General features: G+C 42.8%; 1 protein-coding gene and 1 long non-coding RNA gene across 3 annotated transcripts; one reads left to right on the top strand and one right to left on the bottom strand.

Moving 5' to 3' along the window:
* Nucleotides 1–833: 833 nt before the first annotated feature.
* On the top strand, nucleotides 834–7177 carry Gm46655. Its single transcript, XR_001782678.2, has 3 exons — nucleotides 834–3137; nucleotides 4787–5041; nucleotides 6996–7177. It is a non-coding gene; the product is annotated as a predicted gene, 46655 (long non-coding RNA).
* On the bottom strand, nucleotides 4673–20577 carry Cblif (cobalamin binding intrinsic factor). Of its 2 annotated transcripts, NM_008118.3 has the most exons (9): nucleotides 20395–20561; nucleotides 19517–19693; nucleotides 18322–18435; nucleotides 17796–17936; nucleotides 15749–15930; nucleotides 10232–10409; nucleotides 8981–9182; nucleotides 7702–7820; nucleotides 4673–4924 (listed from the first exon to the last, which is right to left on the bottom strand). In NM_008118.3, exons 1-9 carry the CDS (start codon nucleotides 20471–20473, stop codon nucleotides 4863–4865), a joined length of 1254 nt encoding a protein of 417 aa, NP_032144.2. In that variant the 5' UTR covers nucleotides 20474–20561; the 3' UTR covers nucleotides 4673–4862. The 2 variants fall into 2 exon arrangements, with proteins under 2 accessions (NP_032144.2, XP_006526751.1); XM_006526688.2 differs by lacking the exon at nucleotides 4673–4924 and having other exon boundaries at nucleotides 7800–7820; nucleotides 9052–9182; nucleotides 20395–20577.
* Between the last annotated feature and the right edge of the window lie 662 nt (nucleotides 20578–21239).

Raw genomic sequence — 21239 nt, 5'->3', positions numbered from 1 at the left:
TGATAACATCTTCCAGTCTAATGGATTATAAATCACATAGTGGTGATATGTCAGTTTTCATTTCTTCATTGATGAGTGATATCTAGCTTTCCCTCATGCTTTTGATTTCAATGTTTGTGATTTGCTTGTATGTATGCTAGTTTGTTTTTTATATGCACTTGTTCATGTTTCTCTTATCAATTCAAAACTGTTTGTTATGTCTCATAGGCAGATTCCCGGTTTTAATTTGTGTGTGTGTGCTGAAACTAGAAAGGGGACCAATAGGAGGAGAAGTCTTAAGAGAGAGAGTTGGGGAAGGAGGAAAGAGAAGAACAAGGGATAGCAGAATACATGTGACATGAAAGGATGAGAGGGAAATGGAAAGGTACCAGCAGAGGATGGGGCAGGGAGAGGATCAAGAAGAAAATGTTTGTGAATGCCTCATAACAAAGCCCATTCCTATGTATACGAATTTAAAAAGAATGCGTATTTTAAAGCCTGTGTTATGTGTTGAATTTCCTAACTACTGCCTAGTTTTATAGATTGAAACCATCTTTCCCACTCTGCAGACTTGCCTTTTCTGTGTCTCCACTGGAAGGAGTAGAAGGTTTCATCTATTTGGTTCCAGTTTTGTTTGTTTCCTTCCTTTCTTCCTTCCTTCCTTCCTTCCTTCCTTCCTTCCTTCCTTCCTTCCTTCCTTCCTTCCTTCCTTTCTTTCTTTCTTTCTTTCTTTCTTTCTTTCTTTCTTTCTTTCTTTTCTTCTTTCTTTTTTTTTTTCTTTTTGTTTTTTTTTTTGAGACAGGGTTTCTCTGTGTAGCCCTGGCTGTCCTGGAACTCACTCTGTAGACCAGGCTGGCCTCGAATTCAGAAATCCGCCTGCCTCAGCCTCCCAAGTGCTGGGATTAAAGGCGTGCGCCACCACCGCCCAGTGGTTCCAGTTTCTTAAGAGGGTGTTGTACATAGGTCACTTACATGCCTAATCAAAGTCACATACAACTGTGTACACTTCTTTTTTTTTGCCATAGGCATAGAAGTTTAATCCATTTCTCATACAAGGAGGCAACAGCAAGTAGTAGAAGGGTGATCATGTATTGTGGCTTCAAGGGACCTCATGCACAAGGCAGCAGATGACCGGCCCTAGAACCTGCCCACCCACCCCCACAAGCTACTACAGTGGCTCCGGTGAATTGAGTCCTGAAAAGATACTTCCCAGCAAATGCACCCATAGTGAGGAAAGTAAGGGGTTCTCCTGCCCACTCTCAACCAGATAGAGCAGTGCAAGGTGGTGAAGCCTCTGGAAGAACAGTTTTATATCGTTTCTATGACAACACACTTCCTTTGGGCAGTACTTAATGCAGATTCTGCTCTCGAGGAGCAAGGCTCCTGTAGTGGGTCTTCCTCACTCTGCTGCTGTAGTGGAGTGGACACTGGGCCCTCTGCAGGGCCAGCAGCTCAGTCGTCAGCCTAGCAGACATATCCACACTGACCAAGTACAAGGTTTACTTGCTAAAAAGGAAGGCTTAGCTAGTTTCAGTTCCTCATGAAGTGTTATTTCCTGTTGAAAAGCAAAGAACTAAGCCAACCCTCTATAAAATTGCCAGTCCTTAACCGAGGCCTCAGTTACGGGATAAAGGTCTCTCTCTCTCTCTTCAGTGCTCCTCTCCAGGGGTTCTGGGTTCTACTTGACACCCACAGGCTTCCACAGATGGCTAAGAAGCATGGCCTATATGGATCAACCACCCACATACTCAGTACAGTCAAGGGCAAAGGACAGAAAGTTGTGAGCATGAAGCCTGAAGCAAAGGTTCCACCCAGCAGGCCAACAAGACCACACACTGGGGCTGGCTGTACCCTACAGCTGGTGACCCAGGTACTAGCAGAACATAGGAATACTGGCTTCACCACAGATCCCTATTCACACCCCAAACTAAAGGCTTAAGCTCACTCAGCTATTTGCAGGAGTTCAGGGGCTCAGCTCCACTCCCTCCCTGCTCAGCCTCTGGGGATGATGATGGGCTGAAGCTGTGGGGACCATCTCTGCCTCTCTGTGCTGTGAACTCTGCAACAATTCTTCTGTAAGAAACAAGGAGGATGCCACATCTCCTTCCTTGTCTAGGTCCTCAAAACCATTCCCATGATCCTCCCTGGACACATAGCACTTTGGATAGCAGGGACCAGCAGTTGCTTGCAGTGCCTGAAGACTGGCAAGGGTACAGTCAGCTAAACAAGCCACTAGTCTCACTGTGTGAGTTAATTAATTAGTCCTTGGGGAGGTTGGGGAGTGGGGTAGGCAGGTCAGAGGGCTCTATACCCCAGATCTCCCGGGTGTATTCAGTGATGGTTCGGTCACTGGAGAACTTGCCAGAGCAGCCTATATTCCTGATCACCTTTTTTGTCCACTACTTGGAATTGCGGTATAGATGGTCCACCTGGGCCTGGCATTGGATGTAGGCTTCATAGTCTGCAAGTACCTTGAATGGTACATCAGCATGTTAACCACGTCCTTGAAGCAGTCTGGATCTTTGGGAGAAAAGAAGCCACTGTTGATCTGATGATCCACAACCTGCCTCAGCTCAGGCAGGCGCTCATAGAATTCTCTGGCATTGTACCCTTTCTGGTCCAGGGCCTCAACATCTTCTACCCGCATACCAAAGATGAAGAGGTTCTCCTCTCTGGCCTCCTCGGCCATCTCCACATTGGCACCATCCATGGTGCCAATGGTGAGCGTTCCATTGAGCATGACTTTCATGTTGCCTTCATGTACACTTCTTACTTGGGGAAAACATCTTCCTTTTTGTCTCCCCCCCCCAGCATTACAAAAATATATCTGACTGGCTACTCCTCCAAAGTTTAGCTTTACTATCTATGGCCATTAGAGGGCCCAATATGTCTGTATAGTCAGACACCCTAGCAGAGTGAATTCTTGAGCGAAAAGAATGATGTAATACTGAGCTTGTGCATGCATTTGTGATCTGCTAGGACAGTTACATTTGAATTGACTTTTTTTTGTATTCCAGCTAGTATGTATTTGTTATTGTTATACTGTTATAGACAACTTAGATATCTTAAAGGGGTCTCTCTTCTCTTTCTCAGTGTGTATCCCGGTCTGGCTCACTCGCACTTTGGATTCTGCACCCTCCTGTTTATTGGGATTACAGGTGGGCACCACCATGCCTGCTGAGATGACTATTAACCTTTTCTAAACTAAAGATAGACCAGGCTCCTCCTTTTGCCAAAGAGGACGCTGGTGTTTTAGTTGGATGCTTGCCTAGGCAAGCCACTGTGTTTATTACATGCATGATCAGAATGGTGGCTCAGTTTTTTGGTTCCCAATCCAGATTTCTTCTCACACCGTTTGAAGACTATTGCGTTATTTTTGTGTATGTTTGGTTTAGGTGGCTGTACATTTTTGGCTGTGCTTGTCCATGTACACACACGTGGAGGCCAGAGACTAACATCAGCTGTTTCCCAGAGTGTGCTCCATCTTAGTCTTGTAGACAGGGTCTTTAACGGAAGCTGGATTCTGTTGTTCAGGTTAGACTGCCTGGAAAGTAAGCCTCCAGCATGTGCCAGTCTCTGTTTCCCCAGTGCTGGAGTTGCGGATGTTCACAGATACCATCCATGCCTGACTATTTTATGTGCATGCTGTGGAGCCAGACTCACTTCTTCATGATGAGGCAAGCACTTTACCCACCTATCAACCTCTTGATCCTTAGGATCATTTTTTACATTTTACATTTTATTTTATGTGCATGGCTATTTTGCGTGTCTTTATGTATGTACATGTACATCTGTATACCATGTGCATACAGTGGCCTGAAGAGGGAGTTGGATTGCCTGAGATTGGTGGTACAAACAGTTGTGTAAGAACATTTTCTTAAATTCATTTTTCCTTCTCAGCCTCAGTTCCTGCAATGATGACTCTGAGACTATTTATTATTAAACATCTAGACGTGAGCTTTAGCTCATTCCCCGACTAACTCTTAATTTACTTAACCCATTTAAACTATTCTATGTTTACCATTTGGTTAGTTACCTTTTCTTCAGTCCCAGCCTGTGTCTGCCTGTGTGTCTCCTCAGTGTCTCTCTGAATCCATCTACCTTCTGGTTTATGTTGATCTCCTCAGGGCTCTCTCCTCCTTAAATCTCTCTTTTACATTCTCACTATTTCCCAGAATCCTCTCTCTTCCTGCCAGTGTCCCACCTCTTATTTCTTGCCTTAGTTCATTGGCCGGCCATCAGCCTTTTTATTGACAGGTGATGCTTATAAGAGATTCTCTTTACACAGTTGTGAGCTGCCATATGGGTGCTGGAAATTGAAGGGCAGCCAAGTGCTCTTACCTGCCAACCAAGCCATCTCTCTGGCATCCTCCACAACCATGAAACAATTTAAGATGAGAATTTACCCAGAAAATCTAGAAGTTATGACATCATTTACTGAGCTAGAAACCATCCTGCAATTATATATGGGATGATTTTGTTCATTCAATACAAAGGTATCTGTACATATGTCTGTATTAGGTGAGTTGTAAAGGCACACTTAGTATAAGAGACCCAAGTAGCAGTTTCACTAGTTCATCTGTGTAAGTAGTTGTATTGGTTAGTGCAGAAGGTTGCGTCGATCTCCCCGAATATCACCGAGGCTTTCCTTCTCCCTTGTGATTGGTGTAAAAGACAACTGACAGTCTGTTTTGAGAAGCCAAAAATTTTATTGCATGAGTCACAATGGTGAGCACCTGCATCATTTATTCCACACAGTGGCTCAGGAAGAGAGTAGCATTGTTAATATCTGCTTTTCTTGGCACAGATTTGAAATGATATGAAAAACAAAACAAAACAACCCAAACCATCCTTTTGTCACATGGGACAGAAGATACTCCGTCTCAGTATTGGGTGAAGTTGGCTGTGATGTGCTCATGATTGAAGGGGATATAGTAAGCAACCCCTGGAAAAAGGCAGAGGATAACACATGTCACAGTGCACATAAACTTTCCACGCCAAACATCAGCTCATTAACCTTGTTAGATGGGTAAGGTCACCACAGCGAGAAGTGGGCAGAAAGGTAAGTTTTGAATGTTTCAGGATTTCTTTAAAAACATTTTTATTATTGTTATTTATTTGTGTATGTGTGTGGATGCATGCATGTGAAGCTCAGAGGACAACTTGTGAGAATTGATTCTCACTTTCCATCATGTGGGTCCCAGGAATCAAACTCAGGTCACAAAGCCTGGCTCCTGTTTAGGAACTTCTTTCTTTCTTTCTTTCTTTCTTTCTTTCTTTCTTTCTTTCTTTCTTTCTTTCTTTCTTTCTTTCTTTCTTTCTTTCTTTCTTTCTTTTCTTTCAAAAATATTTATTATTATTATTATTATTATTATTATTATTATTTGTGTGTGTGTGTGTGTGCATGTGCGTATGCGTGTGAAGGTGCTTGTGGAGGACAGAAGAAGGAACTGGGATTACAGGCTGTTGTGAGGCACTTGATGTGGGTGCTGGGTTCTTTGTAAGAGCAGTGGTGCCTTTAACTGTGAAGCCGTCTCTCTCTTTTTCTTCTCTCCTCTCCTTCTCTCTCTCTCTCTCTCTCTCTCTCTCTCTCTCACTCTCTGTAAAGATACTATATTCCTCTTGTATTTGCTTTATATATTGCTGCACAAATGTCTATGGATTTCTAATTTTCAGCTTTTAGGTTACCATTTTGTGGAGTATGTTTTGGGGGACAACCCCTTTCTTCTTTCACACAGAAAAGTTTTGCTAAATTTTTTTCTGAAATTTATCTTTAATATTAGAAGCAGTATCTGGCACATAGGAACCATTCAATAAATGGTTCAAACTAAAATCTTTAAGGGAGAATCTCACTTATTTTTGGAACATTTTTATAAGAAATAGAAAGGGCAATAGGCTGAGCATCTTTCAGGATAAGAAAGAGAAATGATGTTGATATCTTATCTTTTAGGTAGTTCTGGCAACAGTAAACATGAGTTCCATACCCAAACGGTTTTGAATTGGACATCTTTACTTTTTACTGTCTTTGATCCCAGAGAAAGGAAGTTATTTGCAGACATGAGGCATAAGCCCCTTTAAAATTTCAGAGTAATTTCTTGAGATCAAAGTGGTGGCAGAAATAACAGTGACAACAAGCATTTTGAACACGTACTCTTCAAAAAGTCACTGCATTTTTTTTTAAATCCTCACAATAACCCATGGAAATAATATTTCCATTTTATAGCTGTAGAGAATGATTCCTTATTTGTGTACTGTAGATTGTGATTATGAGAGGAGGTTTTTACAAAGCCTGGTCCTGAAGCCATGAATTCTGACCGGGCAGCTTTTCCTAACTATATGGTAGACTGCAAGCAAACCATCTCTCCCATGGTAAAATTGGGGAATGGAGCCTTCAAGACACAGCCTTGGATTCACAGGATTCACAGTCCTCTTCACAGTGACAATCAGTGTCCAGTTAACATGATCCTCAGACACAACCATGCCCAGTGCTCTTTAAGTGGGAAGAAGTTTCAGCGCTTATGCAAAAACCTTTCAGAAATATTAATTTGCTGGAGTCTGAGTTTCATTATTGCTATGTTTATTCCATAAATGTATAGTTACAAACATTCCTTTATCAGAGACTAAACAGAAGGTGAGGGTTTGGAGTTTTGATGAGGCTGTGTTAGAAAGCTCACTTGTCCTAGAGTTTGGAAACCTGGACTTGATTTCTGTTCTGTCAAATTCTAGGCTCATTTTTCAAACAGGTACTTTTGACATCTTGTGGTGATGCAATATTCTGAAATATCTCTTACATTCTAAGAGCCTGGGACTTTTGCTGCACCTCACTGCAGGGTTAATAGTATACTTGGAGGTTACTTACGACATAAGACTATTGTGTATTCAGGTTTTTTGCTTAACCTGCCTTTAGGAGAAGCATAAGAATTGAATCTTGCCTTGAATTCTCCATGTAATCAAACTTTACAACTTAAGACAACACATAGGTATAATCTTAAGTTCTTGTTATGTACTCTTCCAAGAACCAGACCCAGAAACAATGCATGTGTATCATTTTCGGAGAGCAGCAAATACCTAAGATGACAGCAGCGTCCTCAAATCTACTGGGAAAGTTTGAAAGCGTCTATTTATGGAAATTGCCTGGTAAACACTGGTGTTCATAGGACTGTTAAATACTTCTGTAAAGTATCCCATTCCTTCCCCATGTGATGCTCTCTGTGCTGTTTAATAAAGACACAGTAAAGCCTGTGTGAGGGACAAACACATAGCCATGTAATAGACACATGGCAGGCATACACAATCACACACAGAGCCTGACAGATCGACAAGGCAGCTTTCTTACATCAGGCACAGATTCAGATGAACACAACAGAAAGACAGAGATGGAAGGCACAGATATAATGAAGTAGAGAATACAAATCTGGACTCACTCTTGGTGAAATGGCTTTAGGTGGAAATGGTAACTGCTTTTATTTCTTTCCTTAATGCTACACTGATGCACTCTTGGTGTCTTGGAGTTAACCACCAATGTATAATCCACCTCTCATCTCTTGAATTTAGAGTCACTAATAATTGCACAGTATGTAATGATTATTTACAACACTCAATTCCTGTACCTACCCTTATTATAAGCATGTACATTATCATTTTATCCAAGTATATTAATTAAAGAAGTAGTAAATGTAGCCTTCCAATTTGAAGAAAAAGACATTCCTTTGCTTTTCTTACCTTCATCCAAAGGCGTTTTGCCACTAAGAAACTCCCAGTATGTCTTGTGATTAACATTCTCAGCGATATTATTGATAGAAGAGACAATAAGGCCCCAGGATGTCATGGTGGTTTCAAATCTAAGAATAAAATGTGAATAACCTTGGTTGAAGCCAGGCAACAGGAGGCAAGATAGAGAGATAGGTATAATAATGCTTTAAAAAACAGATAAAAATAATGTTCAGAAGAGAAAATACAAATGCCTAGTGTGTATGGAATCATGCCACTTAAAGTGAAATTTCACTGAATAGCATTTGAAGGGTTTTGGTTAACGTTTGCAGTTGAGTGAATTGATAGGTATTTTCATATTTAGGTATTCACATTTTATGGATATATCATTTGGAACAATACTTTATCTTGCACAGTATGTATTTTTCAGATTTTATGGGTTTATTTCTGTTTGTTATAATGAGGATTCCAGATGAATGAGTACCTCAATGTATGTACTATTAAACAATTTCTACTCATTTCATCACACATATCTCCATGGCACAGTTGAAGTCTAAGGTTTTCTTGTATAGAATATTGCATTGCAGTAAAAGGAGTAGCCATTATAGAGGACAGTGTGCATGAGAATCGTATGGGGTGCACTCTGTTAATGATCAACTCTAATGATGTTCAAATTATTGGAGGACCTTATATAAAGAATCATGGGATCTGGTGCCCCTGGCCTCCATATGTACCCACACTCAAATGCACAGATATGTTCCTGCTCCTCACATCGTTAAAAATAAAATAGATCATAGAAAATAAGGGACACAAATTTTAGAAGAAAGTATGCCAGCCCACGAATCTGATGAATCACAGCTATTTGTATTATGTATAGAAAAAATTCTGTAAGATTGTTAAATAACTGATTATATTATGGTTATGGAGGCAGTTTGTTCTTTTTTCTCTCCAAGTATATCCAGAGGGTTTGGGTATCAAGTGTCCTCTTTTCTTTGTCATGCGTTCCCAGGGTCCTTTGACTTCTATCTTTCTCTGTGACCTCCCTATCTTCCTCTATTGCTTCCTCTTTTTTCAAACGTTTACACTCTCCTCTGTAATCCATTTCCATATTCTACTCTTTCCTAACAGGATAGTGGGTAGAATGTAAGATTTAAAGGCAGACAAGTCGATGCTTAGCTCTGAACTCTACTAGTTACCTGTTATGTGATCTTAGGAGAGAGAGGATCGGAAGGAGGATACAGGAGGAATCTGAGTCAGGCTTGGGGAGGGCAACGTTGCTCGCACCACTCACTTGAACATGGAGTTTTTGCGCTGTGCTTCTTCTAGGACAGCAAGTAGCACAGATCCACTTTTCACACTAACCTCGATGGTCACATTGAAAAGCAGATCAACCCCTCTCAGCTGGTTGTTTATGGTATATATGACGGTAATGTTAGATACTGAAGTGGGGACCGGGGTAGGATAGTCAGTTAAAGTTGGTGGCACTTCATGATCTGTGAGGAGCAAAAAGGCCAGGTTTATTAAAGGTTTTGAGATTTGAGTTATGGCTGCAAAAGTCATTGCTGTTGACAATATATCCCAGAAAAGATTTCAAGAAAATAGTAACCTTTAAATTCTTTAACAAAATATTTGGACAACTACTCTAGAGTCCTGGCAAAGACTCCATGTTAAACTTGTGATGTCATTGGGAAGCAGCCTAGACAGTGAGGCCAAGGTAGCAACGCTTCATCTGATGGCGATGGGTTTGCTTGACTTTGGCTCCTGTAGATTCAGCACTGAAGTCTATGAAGATCCTATCATTTCTTCCTGTCATATGAAGCTGGTGAGTTCTGGAGGAAGTATTTGATAAGAACAAAGAATTGAAGGAATTGATTTCAGAGATTTATTTTTTCTGGAGTGACAAAAGATTTAGGAAGGCTCCGCATGGGCAATCTGAATTTTAAATATTTCAGTATTGTATTAGATTGGATATAAAGATGCTATAAAATAACATGTCAAGTTTCCACCCTATCCTGTTGGTATTCTGTCAGGCTAACATTTTAGATCTTAAAGGCTTGGATGAATTTCATCTGTGCCTTTTAAGTCCAATAAAATCAACAATTGGTAATTAGTCTCCTCCCCCTTTTCTTCCTTTTGCTTTTACAGTGTAGATGACATTGACTTTTATTTAATACTGATTTCATTACTGTAAAGACTGTAGTTTTGTCTGTATGTCTGTTTTATGACTTTATAAAGAGCAGAGAAGACTTAGTGATGCTTGGCAGTCCATTTGTGGAATCAATGAAGCTCCTTGTGGTGACCATGGGCCTTCTACCTCCTTAAAGTAGCTGTTTTGTGTAAGGAGATGAATTCTGAAGGCTAGACACTGTGGCTGTGTGCTAGAACACATTGTTAAGATTGGATATCAGTTGAAACTCTGTCTGTCCATATGGGATACATGGACAAAACAGTCTTATATGCTACTCAACATCAAGCCACATGCTATTGTACTATAAGTAGCACAGTTATAACATAAGAAGGGAGGTCATTGAGAAGTACTTACCAGGACCACATGTTACTTGGGGCACATCTAGGTAAGTCTTGCCTTTCAAGGAAGGGAGAATTTGGGCAATGGACATGGGGTTTTGGAATTTCCCTTGCTTAATCTCGTTGAGTATTGTATGCATAGTCTTCTCACAGTCCCACTTCTTGGTAGGTTGCTCAGGTGTCACGGAGAGAGCCTGGGGTGAGCATGAGCAAGGATATATATATATAAATGATTAGGTATAGTGGGGAGATGGCTCTTGTGAGGGGTGAACTTGATTGCTAATCTTTATGATCTTCCAGAATCCAAACTGAAGCAGCACAAGGTTTTGAATCACATTTGTCTTTCACAGCATCTGTCCCATGATAGTCATAGAAGGAGTGGAGGGGTAGCACCCAGCAAAGGCACTGGCCTATCATGAATGAGGCTGTGGGCACAGTCTCCTAGCTAACAGCAAGCAAGTGCTTAACAATGATGAGCCGGAAAGATAAATCAGTGTTAGATTACTGTCTGCTTGTCCCAGGGACCTTGGCTTAATTCACAGAAGCCACATGGCAGCTCACAACCATCTGTAACTCCACTTCCAGGGGACCCATCATCACCTTATGGCCTTGCCCTCTTATGGCCTCCTCAGGTATTAGGTATGTATGTGATGCATACATGCCCAGTACCTGAGGTGTATATGGAATATACACATAAGATAAGATAAAACAACAACAACAACAACATAGCACCGAACAATTATCTGGTCAATGATGAGAGGCAGGGAATACTGCCAGGGCCGCTGTACTCATGACAAGTTTTTAGCTGTAGAACAAGGATAACGGAGCAAGCCTCAGAAGGAGCTTTAGTCTAGGGCAACCTGGACTGGCAATGCAGTACACTGCTCTTGATTTGTGTTGTCATGCACAGATTGTGGTGAACTTCTCCCAAAGCCTGTGTCTATGTCAGGACTGCAGTCACAGTCTCCACAGCCCTGGCCTTGGGATGGAGTCATGGCCTGGGTTGCACTGGTCTCCTTGGGAACAGTGACTGGTGGATTCATCCACCAACTGGTTCTTCCCTGATACACCCATACTGAAAGAAAAAAACATGTCTCCCACTTGTGTATTTCAGTTGTGACTGTATGAGTAAACACGAAGCTGTCATTAACCATCTTAAATTCCACACAGCAGGAGAGAATGAGTGAAGACAGGCATGAGAGGCTACTAAGAGTGGTCTCTTATGTGTCATTTAATCTATTCTGGTTATTCTTGAAATCACTTCATCTAGTCTTGACATCCCCAGGTATGTGAAATATTAAATTGTCATTTTAAAATCGGGCTTCTGGTACTTGCAAAACAAGTCTGGATGACTATACCAAGCTATTTACTTTCTTTGGCAAAGTTTTCTGTCTCTTAGGGCTAAATTAGAAAGTATAAGTCCTGCTTGTCTTTGGAGGGGCATCATTTGAGGGTCCAGTGAGCCCGTTTGGGAAAGTATTTTGCAAGGCATGATGTGGAAACTATCATTGCATCCTCCATTCCTCTAACAGTTATGCTAACTAAAGCCCCCAAGTATGATAGCAAGCTTCGTTGGCCAATGACAAGTTTGCATGAAGCTGGGAAGAGAAAATGGGAGAAGGAGGAGAGTCAGAGATGGTTGTCTCAGCTAGAAAGAGCAGAGTGGTCACTTGGACATTTGTGACAGGAACAGTCACCATGTTAACTTCAGCAAATACAGATTGAAACTCTCCATAGAGGCCACTTAACAAGGCAGGTTAGCCTAAGAGTACTAGCTAGATACTCCTCAGCAGTAGTAGCTTCTACTGTGATATATTTTTTCCTGGGAATAAAACATTTATTCCAACATACTAGAGCATTAAGCCATCAGAAATAATTGCTAACTCTGTATGAAGAATCTTACCAGACTCCTTGTTGAGGTCAGTTCCTACCAGAGGAAACTTTGGTGCAGTAGATGGTATGGAAGGATGAGAAGTTTCAGGGTAGAAGTGCCTTTAGGAAGGCTTGAGAGTGTCTCAGGTCATGCAAGGACTGTCATTTAGGAAAAGGGTGAGTGAGCAAAAGCTGAACGCTTTATAGCTCTCCTGTTGTACTGAGAGTCCATGGACAGTGAGTGGGCATGGCATTGTACTTGTGATGTTTTTGTATATCACATGGCACTCAGTGTGGTTATAGCCTTGCTCTTTTGGGGAAAATGAAACTCAAGGAAAGTCAACATTTGTCTTAGATTGGGGCAGACTTGAAATTCAAACCCTGTTGTAATGGGTCTAGAACCCTTTGATCTCAACGGCACAACTTTTCAGATTAGATAATGGTTATAGATTAGACACTTGTTGGTCTGACTCTTCAGGCTTTCTGGGTAAACTCCAGGTGCATGTGTAGACAGGCAGGAAGGGAGAAGGTATATGTGGTAAGTGACAAGAAATCTACATGGTGGGTGCTATCTGGATGTAAATAAGGTCTTACCCTTTGATAGGAAAAGCTTTTGTTCTCATGTATAATCTACCAGAGTACCTAGAAAGCGATGAAATCCCAAATAGAATTCCTAAGCCAAATCGGCAAAGAAAACAGTTCTGCATCTGGCACTAAACCAATCAGAAACCTTAAACAAGGTTAAGTGAGGGTCCTACCCTGGCAAACCCAATCTTAAACTCATTCCCTCAGGATGCCTGCTTTCCACAGAAGTTTCTAGACCTGAGTTCTGGGGTTGCTGTTTTATGGTTTAGCTATGGTAAATAGTTTTGTTTCATGATTAAATTGGGGTGACCATGACAAGAAGTAGCTTTGCTCTTAGGCATTTCCACACATGGCATTTTGGATTGGTGAGCTGTCTTCATTCTTATGCTTGACACTGATTATTACATATGTTCTGTGGACTCTTCTCTAATTTTTAGTATGTAGAGGTTACCAACACCAGTCTCTTGTTCTCTCAGGAGATGATTTCCTTCTGATAGTAGCCCAGAGCTACACAAAGCTTAGGGCTCCAGCCCTCTCCCTTTTCTGGGGTTTCTGAGGTTTGGAGTTTATGATGCAGTTTTCTCTTAATCTTCTAAGATATTTAGAAACTTTAGACCACCAATATCTCAGTATGGCTAGAGGATTTGACCACCTGTGACTTTATAATTTATGATTCTAGTTGGTAATCTCTTTCCATCATCATGGATGCATCTATTTTCCATGAAGGATTCTTGCCCTAGTCAACAGTGGCTGGAGGATGGTGACAGATTTGGGGCTGTCAAGAGCATCTTTCCCTTGTGGGCCAGGAAGTGAATAGGAACACCACAGGAAGACCAAGAGAATCAACTAACCTGGACCCTTGGGGACTCTCAGAGACTGAACCATCAACCAAAGAGCATATACCAACTGGATCTAGACACCTCCCTCTCCACATATGTAACAGAGGTTGGAGGTTGGTCTTCATGTGTGTCCCAAACAACTGGAGCAGAGGCTATCCCGAAAGCTGTTGCCTGTATGTGGGATATGTTATTTTAGTTGGGTTTCTTTGTCTGGCTTTAGTGGGAGAGGATGTGGCTAGCCTCACAGAGACTTGAAGTGCCAGGTTGCAGGGATACCTAGGGGTGGCCCTACCTGCTCACAGGAGAAGGAGAATTGGAGGAAGGATTGTGGAAGGGGGTCACTGGGAGAGGGGCAGTGAGCAGGATGTGAAATGAATAAGTAAAAAAAAAATAGTTGGCATGCCAAATGGAGGCAGGAAAGGAATACAATTATATTTCAGTTAAAAGCATACTTTTTCTCCACATCCTCGCCAGCATCTGCTGTCACCTGAATTTTTGATCTTAGAAAGAGGAACACTCCTCCATTGTTGGTGGGATTGCAAGCTTGTACAACCACTCTGGAAATCAGTCTGGCGGTTCCTCAGAAAATTGGACATAGTACTACCGGAGGATCCCGCAATACCTCTCCTGGGCATATATCCAGAAGAGGTCCCAACCGGTAATAAGGACACATGCTCCACTATGTTCATAGCAGCCTTATTTATAATAGCCAGAAGTTGGAAAGAACCCAGATGCCCCTCAACAGAGGAATGGATACAGAAAATGTGGTACATTTACACAATGGGGTACTACTCAGCTATTAAAAAGAATGAAGTTATGAAATTCCTAGGCAAATGGATGGACCTGGAGGGCATCATCCTGAGTGAGGTAACCCAATCACAAAAGAACTCACATGATATGTACTCACTGATAAGTGGATATTAGCCCAGAAACTTAGAATACCCAAGATATAAGATACAATTTGCAAAACACATGAAACTCAAGAAGAATGAAGACCAAAGTGTGGCCACTTTGCCCCTTCTTAGAATTGGGGACAAAACACCCATGGAAGGAGTTACAGAGACAAAGTTTGGAGCTGAGATGAAAGGATGGACCATCTAGAGACTGCCATACCCGGGGATCCATCCCATAATCAGCTTCCAAACGCTGACACCATTGCATACACCAGCAAGATTTTGCTGAAAGAATCCTGATATAGCTGTCTCTTGTGAGGCTATGCCGGGGCCTAGCAAACACAGAAGTGGATGCTCACAGTCAGCTATTGGATGGGTCACACGGCCCCCAATGGAGGAGCTAGAGAAATTACCCAAGGAGCTAAAGGGAACTGCAACCCTATAGGTGGAACAACAATATGAACTAACCATTACTCTGGAGCTCTTGTCTCTAGCTGCATATGTATCAAAAGATGGCCTAGTCAGCCATCACTGGAAAGAGAGGCCCATTGGACATGCAAACTTTATATGCCCCAGTACAGGGGAATGCCAGGGCCAAGAAGTGGGAGTGGGTGGATAGGGGGGTGGAGGGGAGGGCATGGGGAACTTTCAGGATAGCATTTGAAATTTGAAACGTATATAAAGAAAATATCTAATAAAAAAAAAAGACAAAAAAGAGCATACTTTTTAAAAAGAAAAAAAAAAAAGAGGCATCTTTTCCAGTTTAAGCCTGGGGATCAGTGGGTGAAACAGCGTAGCCTACAGACTCAGCTGAGGTACAGGCTTGGCTCTGTCTGCTATTTACTAGATCGTTTTTATTATTTACTTTAGTGTGTGTACCTAAGTCAACTTTACATTACTTACATCATTTTAAATACAAACCATTTTTTTGTGGGTAAAGATAAAAAAGAACACTTTCCTGGTAAGTTTGAAACACAAAATTCCATCAATATTTTGGAAAGACTGCTTTCATATTGGTATGTGTGCACCAAACATTCAGTAGAGAATGACTGTTACTAGTAAACTGGTCATTATTGATAGTAAGCCCTCAAAAAAAATCTTGATTTATTTATTTCATTTTTTTTCCAAGAAAGGAAAAATGAATTCTTTTAGGTTTGTCTTCCCATTTTCTCTATGAGCTAGTAAACACCTGCATTTTCTTAGTGGAGAAACTGAGGCAAGGTAGTTAAGGAATTAACCCCAAATCACATTAGTTAGACTTTCCTAGGCATGTTAGTAGACACACAGTCCCTTGGCCTTACAGTCCAATGTTATTAGTCTGGCCTAGCAAATAGGATGCCTTACCTGCATGGCAAGGCCAGTGCTGTAGATGTCTCCGATGATGCCATCAGCTTTGATCCTTAAGCTGATCTTCTCCACAATAGCCTTCAGTGCCTGACCAAACAGGTCTCTGTAGTTTTCTTGAGAACCCACAGGAATCTTGTTGTACATACAGGTCAGGGCCAAGGTTGCCACTGCTCCTGTGTCTGTGGCAGAATGGAGACAGACCCCCAACACGATTACCACCACAGCCAGTGTTCATCATCAGGTGCTTATTGAACCTAGTTCTAGGACTTCCTGTGGAACAGGACCCATCTTCATTTAAGACATGAAGAAATGGGAGCTTAGAGCAGTGAAGTAACTGCACAAGGCCACACAGCCAGTGAGCAGCAGACTTAGAAACACTTGTATACAACTTAACAGCTCCAGACCTGTGTTCAGGCTCACTTCTCATCTCCATGTCAGCAGTTCTGGAAGTCCCAGCTGTCAGCTGCTCAGGGAAGTCACCTTGGTCTTCCCAGCACAGCAGCCTGAGTCTCTAGCAGCTGTGGTTTATGCTTCTTTTGCTCTGTCAGTGTTCTGTGTCATGTGTCATGGCTCCTGGGCTCTGTAAATGCTTGGGAACTGGTGACTCTATATCCCCCATAGCACCCAGTACAGGGACTTTTTGTTATTTGCATGTGATAAACATGTGTGGACCAAAGGAGCAAACTCTGACAAGATCAGAACAAGAAAAAACAAACAAAAATAAAAACAAAAAACCACTAGCAAGTGGCAGCTCTCCCCCTGGCCCTCCCACCTCATCTGAATTCTCAGAGCACCATTAAAAGTGACAGTGTTATTGACCCCTGAGACACAGAAGTCCACCACACTTCCTGAGCTGACAGAGATTCCAGGTAAAGGGGTATCAGTCTGCTCTTGATCCCCGAGAAGAGCCCCGGACTGTATCTACCATTTGTCTGATAGTAAAAGGAAAAAGCTTGCTGCTGAGGCCTGCGGAGTGAGCAAAAAAAAAAAAAAGCCTGGTATGATACTATTGCTTAGAGGGCGGCAGAGGGCTCCATGCCAGGGCCCCCAACTGAGGAGGGATCAGTACACATAGAAAGGTCACCCACAGGAAAGAACATCAGGCAGGGGAAGGATTCAATTTGAAGGCAGCCCAGTGTGAGTGAAGGGAAGACGTAAGAAGGTCCCTGTGTTGGTTTCAGAAAATAGCTGTCAGCACCTGATATAGCTGTCTCCTGAGAGGCTCTGCCAGGGCCTGACAAATACAGAAGTGGATGCTCACAGCCATCCATTGGACTGAGTACAGGGTCCCCAATGAAGGAGCTAGAGAAAAAGCCCAAGGAGCTGAAGGGGTTTGCAGCCCCATAGGAGGAACAATAATATGAACCAACCAGTACCCTCAGAGCTCCCAGGGACTAAACCACCAACCAAAGAAAACACATGGTGGGACTCATGGCTCCAGTTGCATATGTAGCAGAGGCTGGCCTTGTTGGTCATTGATGGGAGAGGCCCTTGGTCCTGTGAAGGCTCAATGCCCCAGTATAGGGGATGCCAGGGCCAGGAGGCAGGAGTGGGTGGGTTGGTGAGGGGGGGAATGGGGAAGGGGATGGGGGAAGGGGTTTTCAGAGGGGAAACCAGGAAAGGAGATAACATTTGAAATATAAATAAAGAAAATATCTAATAAAAATGGAAAAAAGAAAAAAGACAAAAAGAATCAAAAAGAAAATAGCTGGTTATAGAAAGGGCATTTGGATGGCAAAAGGAGAAACATGGAAACACTGAGTGTGGGAGAATTAGTAACAATCAAGGAGTGAAAGGTAGGGCTGAGGCAAGACGTCTCCATTTTATTTGAAAATAACTTATGACTTGTGTGATGTGTTTATTGTCCCTGTGGAGATGTCCTTAACTCACACATCCTATAAACCTTTGTTCAATGTTTGCATACCGGGCCACCTGCATGGCCCTCCGCTTCACTTCCTCCCCTTTATCTCCCACTCTATCACCAGCTCTCATCCACTGTGACCACCCTGATACTCTCAGCCTAGGTCTGGCGGCAACAGCTTACCCACATTGAAGGGAGAGGGTTCCATCATCAGGGTCTTAGCGAAGCGCACTGCGATGGGTAAGGTCGCCTCTGAACTCTTCTGGCACAGTGCGAGGATCGCCAAACCAGGCCCATAGAAGGCCGAGGATTCAGCACCCGGGCCTCAGAAGACACAGACCCATTATTAGATTAACACTTAGCACACTGGAGACTTTTTGAGTAACGTGGGCCAAAGCTTTTAAATAGAAATCATTAGAAAACCTGTCATAGTCATAGAAAGACTGGCAAAGGAAGACACCAGTGTTTTTCAGATTGAGAGTGTCATCTGCTATTTGAAGAGAAGGGCTGAGTGGATGGTGGTTTCCCAGTGGGCTTCATATTGGCCGAGAAGAGAGGCTCACGGGGGCGGGGGCGGGTCTGTCAGAGCAGAGGTGGCCTCATGCCTCCTCCCTGACTTTTTACTTCCCACTTGCATAATCTTCCTTTCTGGTTTGACAGTTCTCAGGAAGGACCCTCCACTCTTCCCTTCCTTCCCATGAGCTCTTACTTGAAGGTGACCAGTTCTCCATTTTCTTCAGTAGAGTGGACACTTTACTTCCAGGGTCTCTGCAGGAGGACGTGAGAGCCATAACGGTGAGGGCAAGCTGCCCACTTGTCAGGTCTGCAGCAGAGAGAACAGGAGGAGGAGGGCAGACGTTCTCAGGCAAGGCGCTGCCCACTGGCTATTGCACTTGTCTTTTAAACTTAAAACATGTATGTTTATTATTATTACTGTATGTGTGTGTGCATGGATGTGCGTGTGTACGTGTGTGTGTGTGTGTGTGTGTGTGTGCATATGAGCACACGCACAAAAGCCACAGGCACATGTGGATGCTCAAAGGCCACTTTGTGGAGTCAGTTATTCCCTCTATAGTTATGTGGATTTAAACTCAGACTGTGAAACCTGCATAGCCAGTGCCTTTACCCACAGAGCCTTGTACCTGAGAGCAGTTTCACTAGCCCATTTCCCAGTTGACACCCCCCCCCCTTAGTTTTTTTGAGACAGTGTTTCACTCTGTATCCCTGGCTGCTCAGGAACTCACAGAGATGCTCCTGCTGAGAGCTGGGGTGACAGGTGAGTGTCCCAGCCTCCCATCTGGGATTTGGATTTTTCACAGTGTACTCACAGGATTTTAAACTCTTCTTTTTCCAAAGAAGGAGATACAGAAACAAATTCCCGAGGAAACATTGAATCTAGTGTTGTCTGTGTGACTCAATGACTGCATAATGAAACTCGTTATATAATTAGTATACACTAAAGAACAATGCCTGGCATCTGTTTATAAAAGAAGTGAGAATGTCTGTACAAGTCCATGGAAGCTGACAGGTGGAAAGTAAACTTGGTTATGCACTTTGAACCCTCAGGCAATTCCTGGGAAGTAAGTGGACCCCAAACTTTGTTGTTACTGTCATTTATTATTGTTTTTGTCCTTGGAGGGCTCGGTGAATAAGTGGCATCTGGTGACTTATTTATAAGCAGCAGGTCTGGAATCAGAAGCCCCCATGTTGTTCCCTGAGCATCCCTGCCTGCCCCCTTTCCTGATAGTTCTGCTGTCTCATGTGTACAGATGCCCTGCTGCTGTGTAGGGTGAGTGAAGTGTCATCAGAGGTAGCTCTGGGGTGGGCGATGACACAGAGCTGGGGTCTGGGCGTGGCCTGTGCGTGGAAGATTCAGGTTGCAGGGAGGGGCTCCAGTGTCTAACCTGCACTGTCACTGGCCATGAGCTGGTAAGTCAGGAGTTTCTGGGCCTCCACGTTGTAGGCGCCGGCCAGGTTCATGGCAATCAGGATGCTGGGGTTTGGGAAGTCTGAGTCAGTCACCGAGTTCTCCATGAGCGCTTGTAGGCCATCGACCCAGGGTTGCTGATCTGGGGGCACAGCTGAAAAGAGGAAAGCAATGACACAAAAATCATCACTCATCCCTCTTTCTCCTCAGTCCTCTGCCCCTTTCTCGGGAACAGAATTTCTGTGTCTTTTAGGCCTTTTAGCAGAAGGCTTGAGAGCTTTTGGGGATCAAGTAATAGAAGAGGAATACAGAAAATAACAACATTTTTTTTTAGAGGTGCATTAGTTCTTACACTTTCTCCAGTGATTTCTATATTTAAAGTGATTTCTCCTGTGCCAACTCTGAGTGGTACAGCTCAGAGGTAATTAACATGATTTCTAACACTTCCCAGAAGTCACTGATTTCTTTTATATTCATTTCCCTCCTCTCTTCCCTCTACGTGAAGACTCTTGATGATTTGAGACATAATTTGTTCTCAGCAAATATTTGGGCTCTCAGTTACCACTAAGTATAGGCCTTGTTCCAGCAACCAACATGCCTGAAGTCATAATTCAGTCTCTTTCAATAAAAAAATGCATTGATCTGACTCTCAGAGAATTGTGCTCTAAAGTCATGAAAGATGGCTTCCATGGATGACGGCCCATGGAACATGTCTCCGCCCTGTCTTATGTCCACCTCTTTGATACTCCTATAGTGACTGCTGTTCCTCCTCATTTTCATCAGCACAACTGTGCCTGAAATCTCTGCCCCTGGAGGGGTCTGCTCCTTTCCCATCAGAACAATCATTATACTCACAGCAAGAGCTCTGGGCACGGGTGCTGGTTCCTGCCACAGCCCAGAGAACACTTAGGAGGTAGAGGGTAAGCCAAGCCATGCCTGTCCACGTCTCCCTTTCCACGAACACTAGTGTTTGCTAGTGAAGTGTTCCTCTACCTTCTCCTGTGTGCACTTATTTTTGTAATAGTCTGCTGTAAAGCCAGTCACTCCTAGCTACCTATGCTGACCCCTCCTACCTTGATACAGCTCATTCCCATTTGCCTATCTGAGTTTACTTACTGGCTAGGCCCTCCATGGTATGTAAAGGTGACTTCTAAGTAGCAGAATGGTATGAGCCTGAAGGTTGGGTAATGCAGCAAAGACAATGAGTGTCTCTTAACAAACTCCTAGTAACAGGTAGGAAATATGGCTAATGTGTGATTATAGACAGGACTTCTCCTATGCCAATAGCCTCCTGATGCTTATCTGCAATGATTTTTTATTAAGACTTAGATGTTTAAGCTTCAGTGCAGTAGCTGGATATAAAATTAACTCAAATAAGTGGCCTTTCTCTACACAAAGGATAAACAGAATGAAAAAGAAATTAGGGAAACAACACCCTTCACAATAGTCACAAATAATATAAAATACCTTAGTGTGACTCTAACTAAGGAAGTGAAAGACCTGTATGATAAGAACTTCAAGGGCTGGAGAGATAGCTCAGCGGGTAAGAGCACTGACTGCTCTTCCAGAGGTCCTGAGTTCAATTCCCAGAAACCACATGGTGGCTCACGACCACTTGTAATGGGATCTGATGCCCTTTTCTGGTGTGCCTGAAGAGAGCTACAGTGTACTCATATACATAAAATAAATAAATCTTTAAA

This window comes from Mus musculus, chromosome 19 (genome assembly GCF_000001635.26).
Source record: "Mus musculus strain C57BL/6J chromosome 19, GRCm38.p6 C57BL/6J".
Classification (NCBI taxonomy): Eukaryota; Metazoa; Chordata; class Mammalia; order Rodentia; family Muridae; genus Mus; species Mus musculus.
Note: the sequence above shows the minus strand (reverse complement) of the source record. Positions and strands in the feature narration are given on the sequence as shown.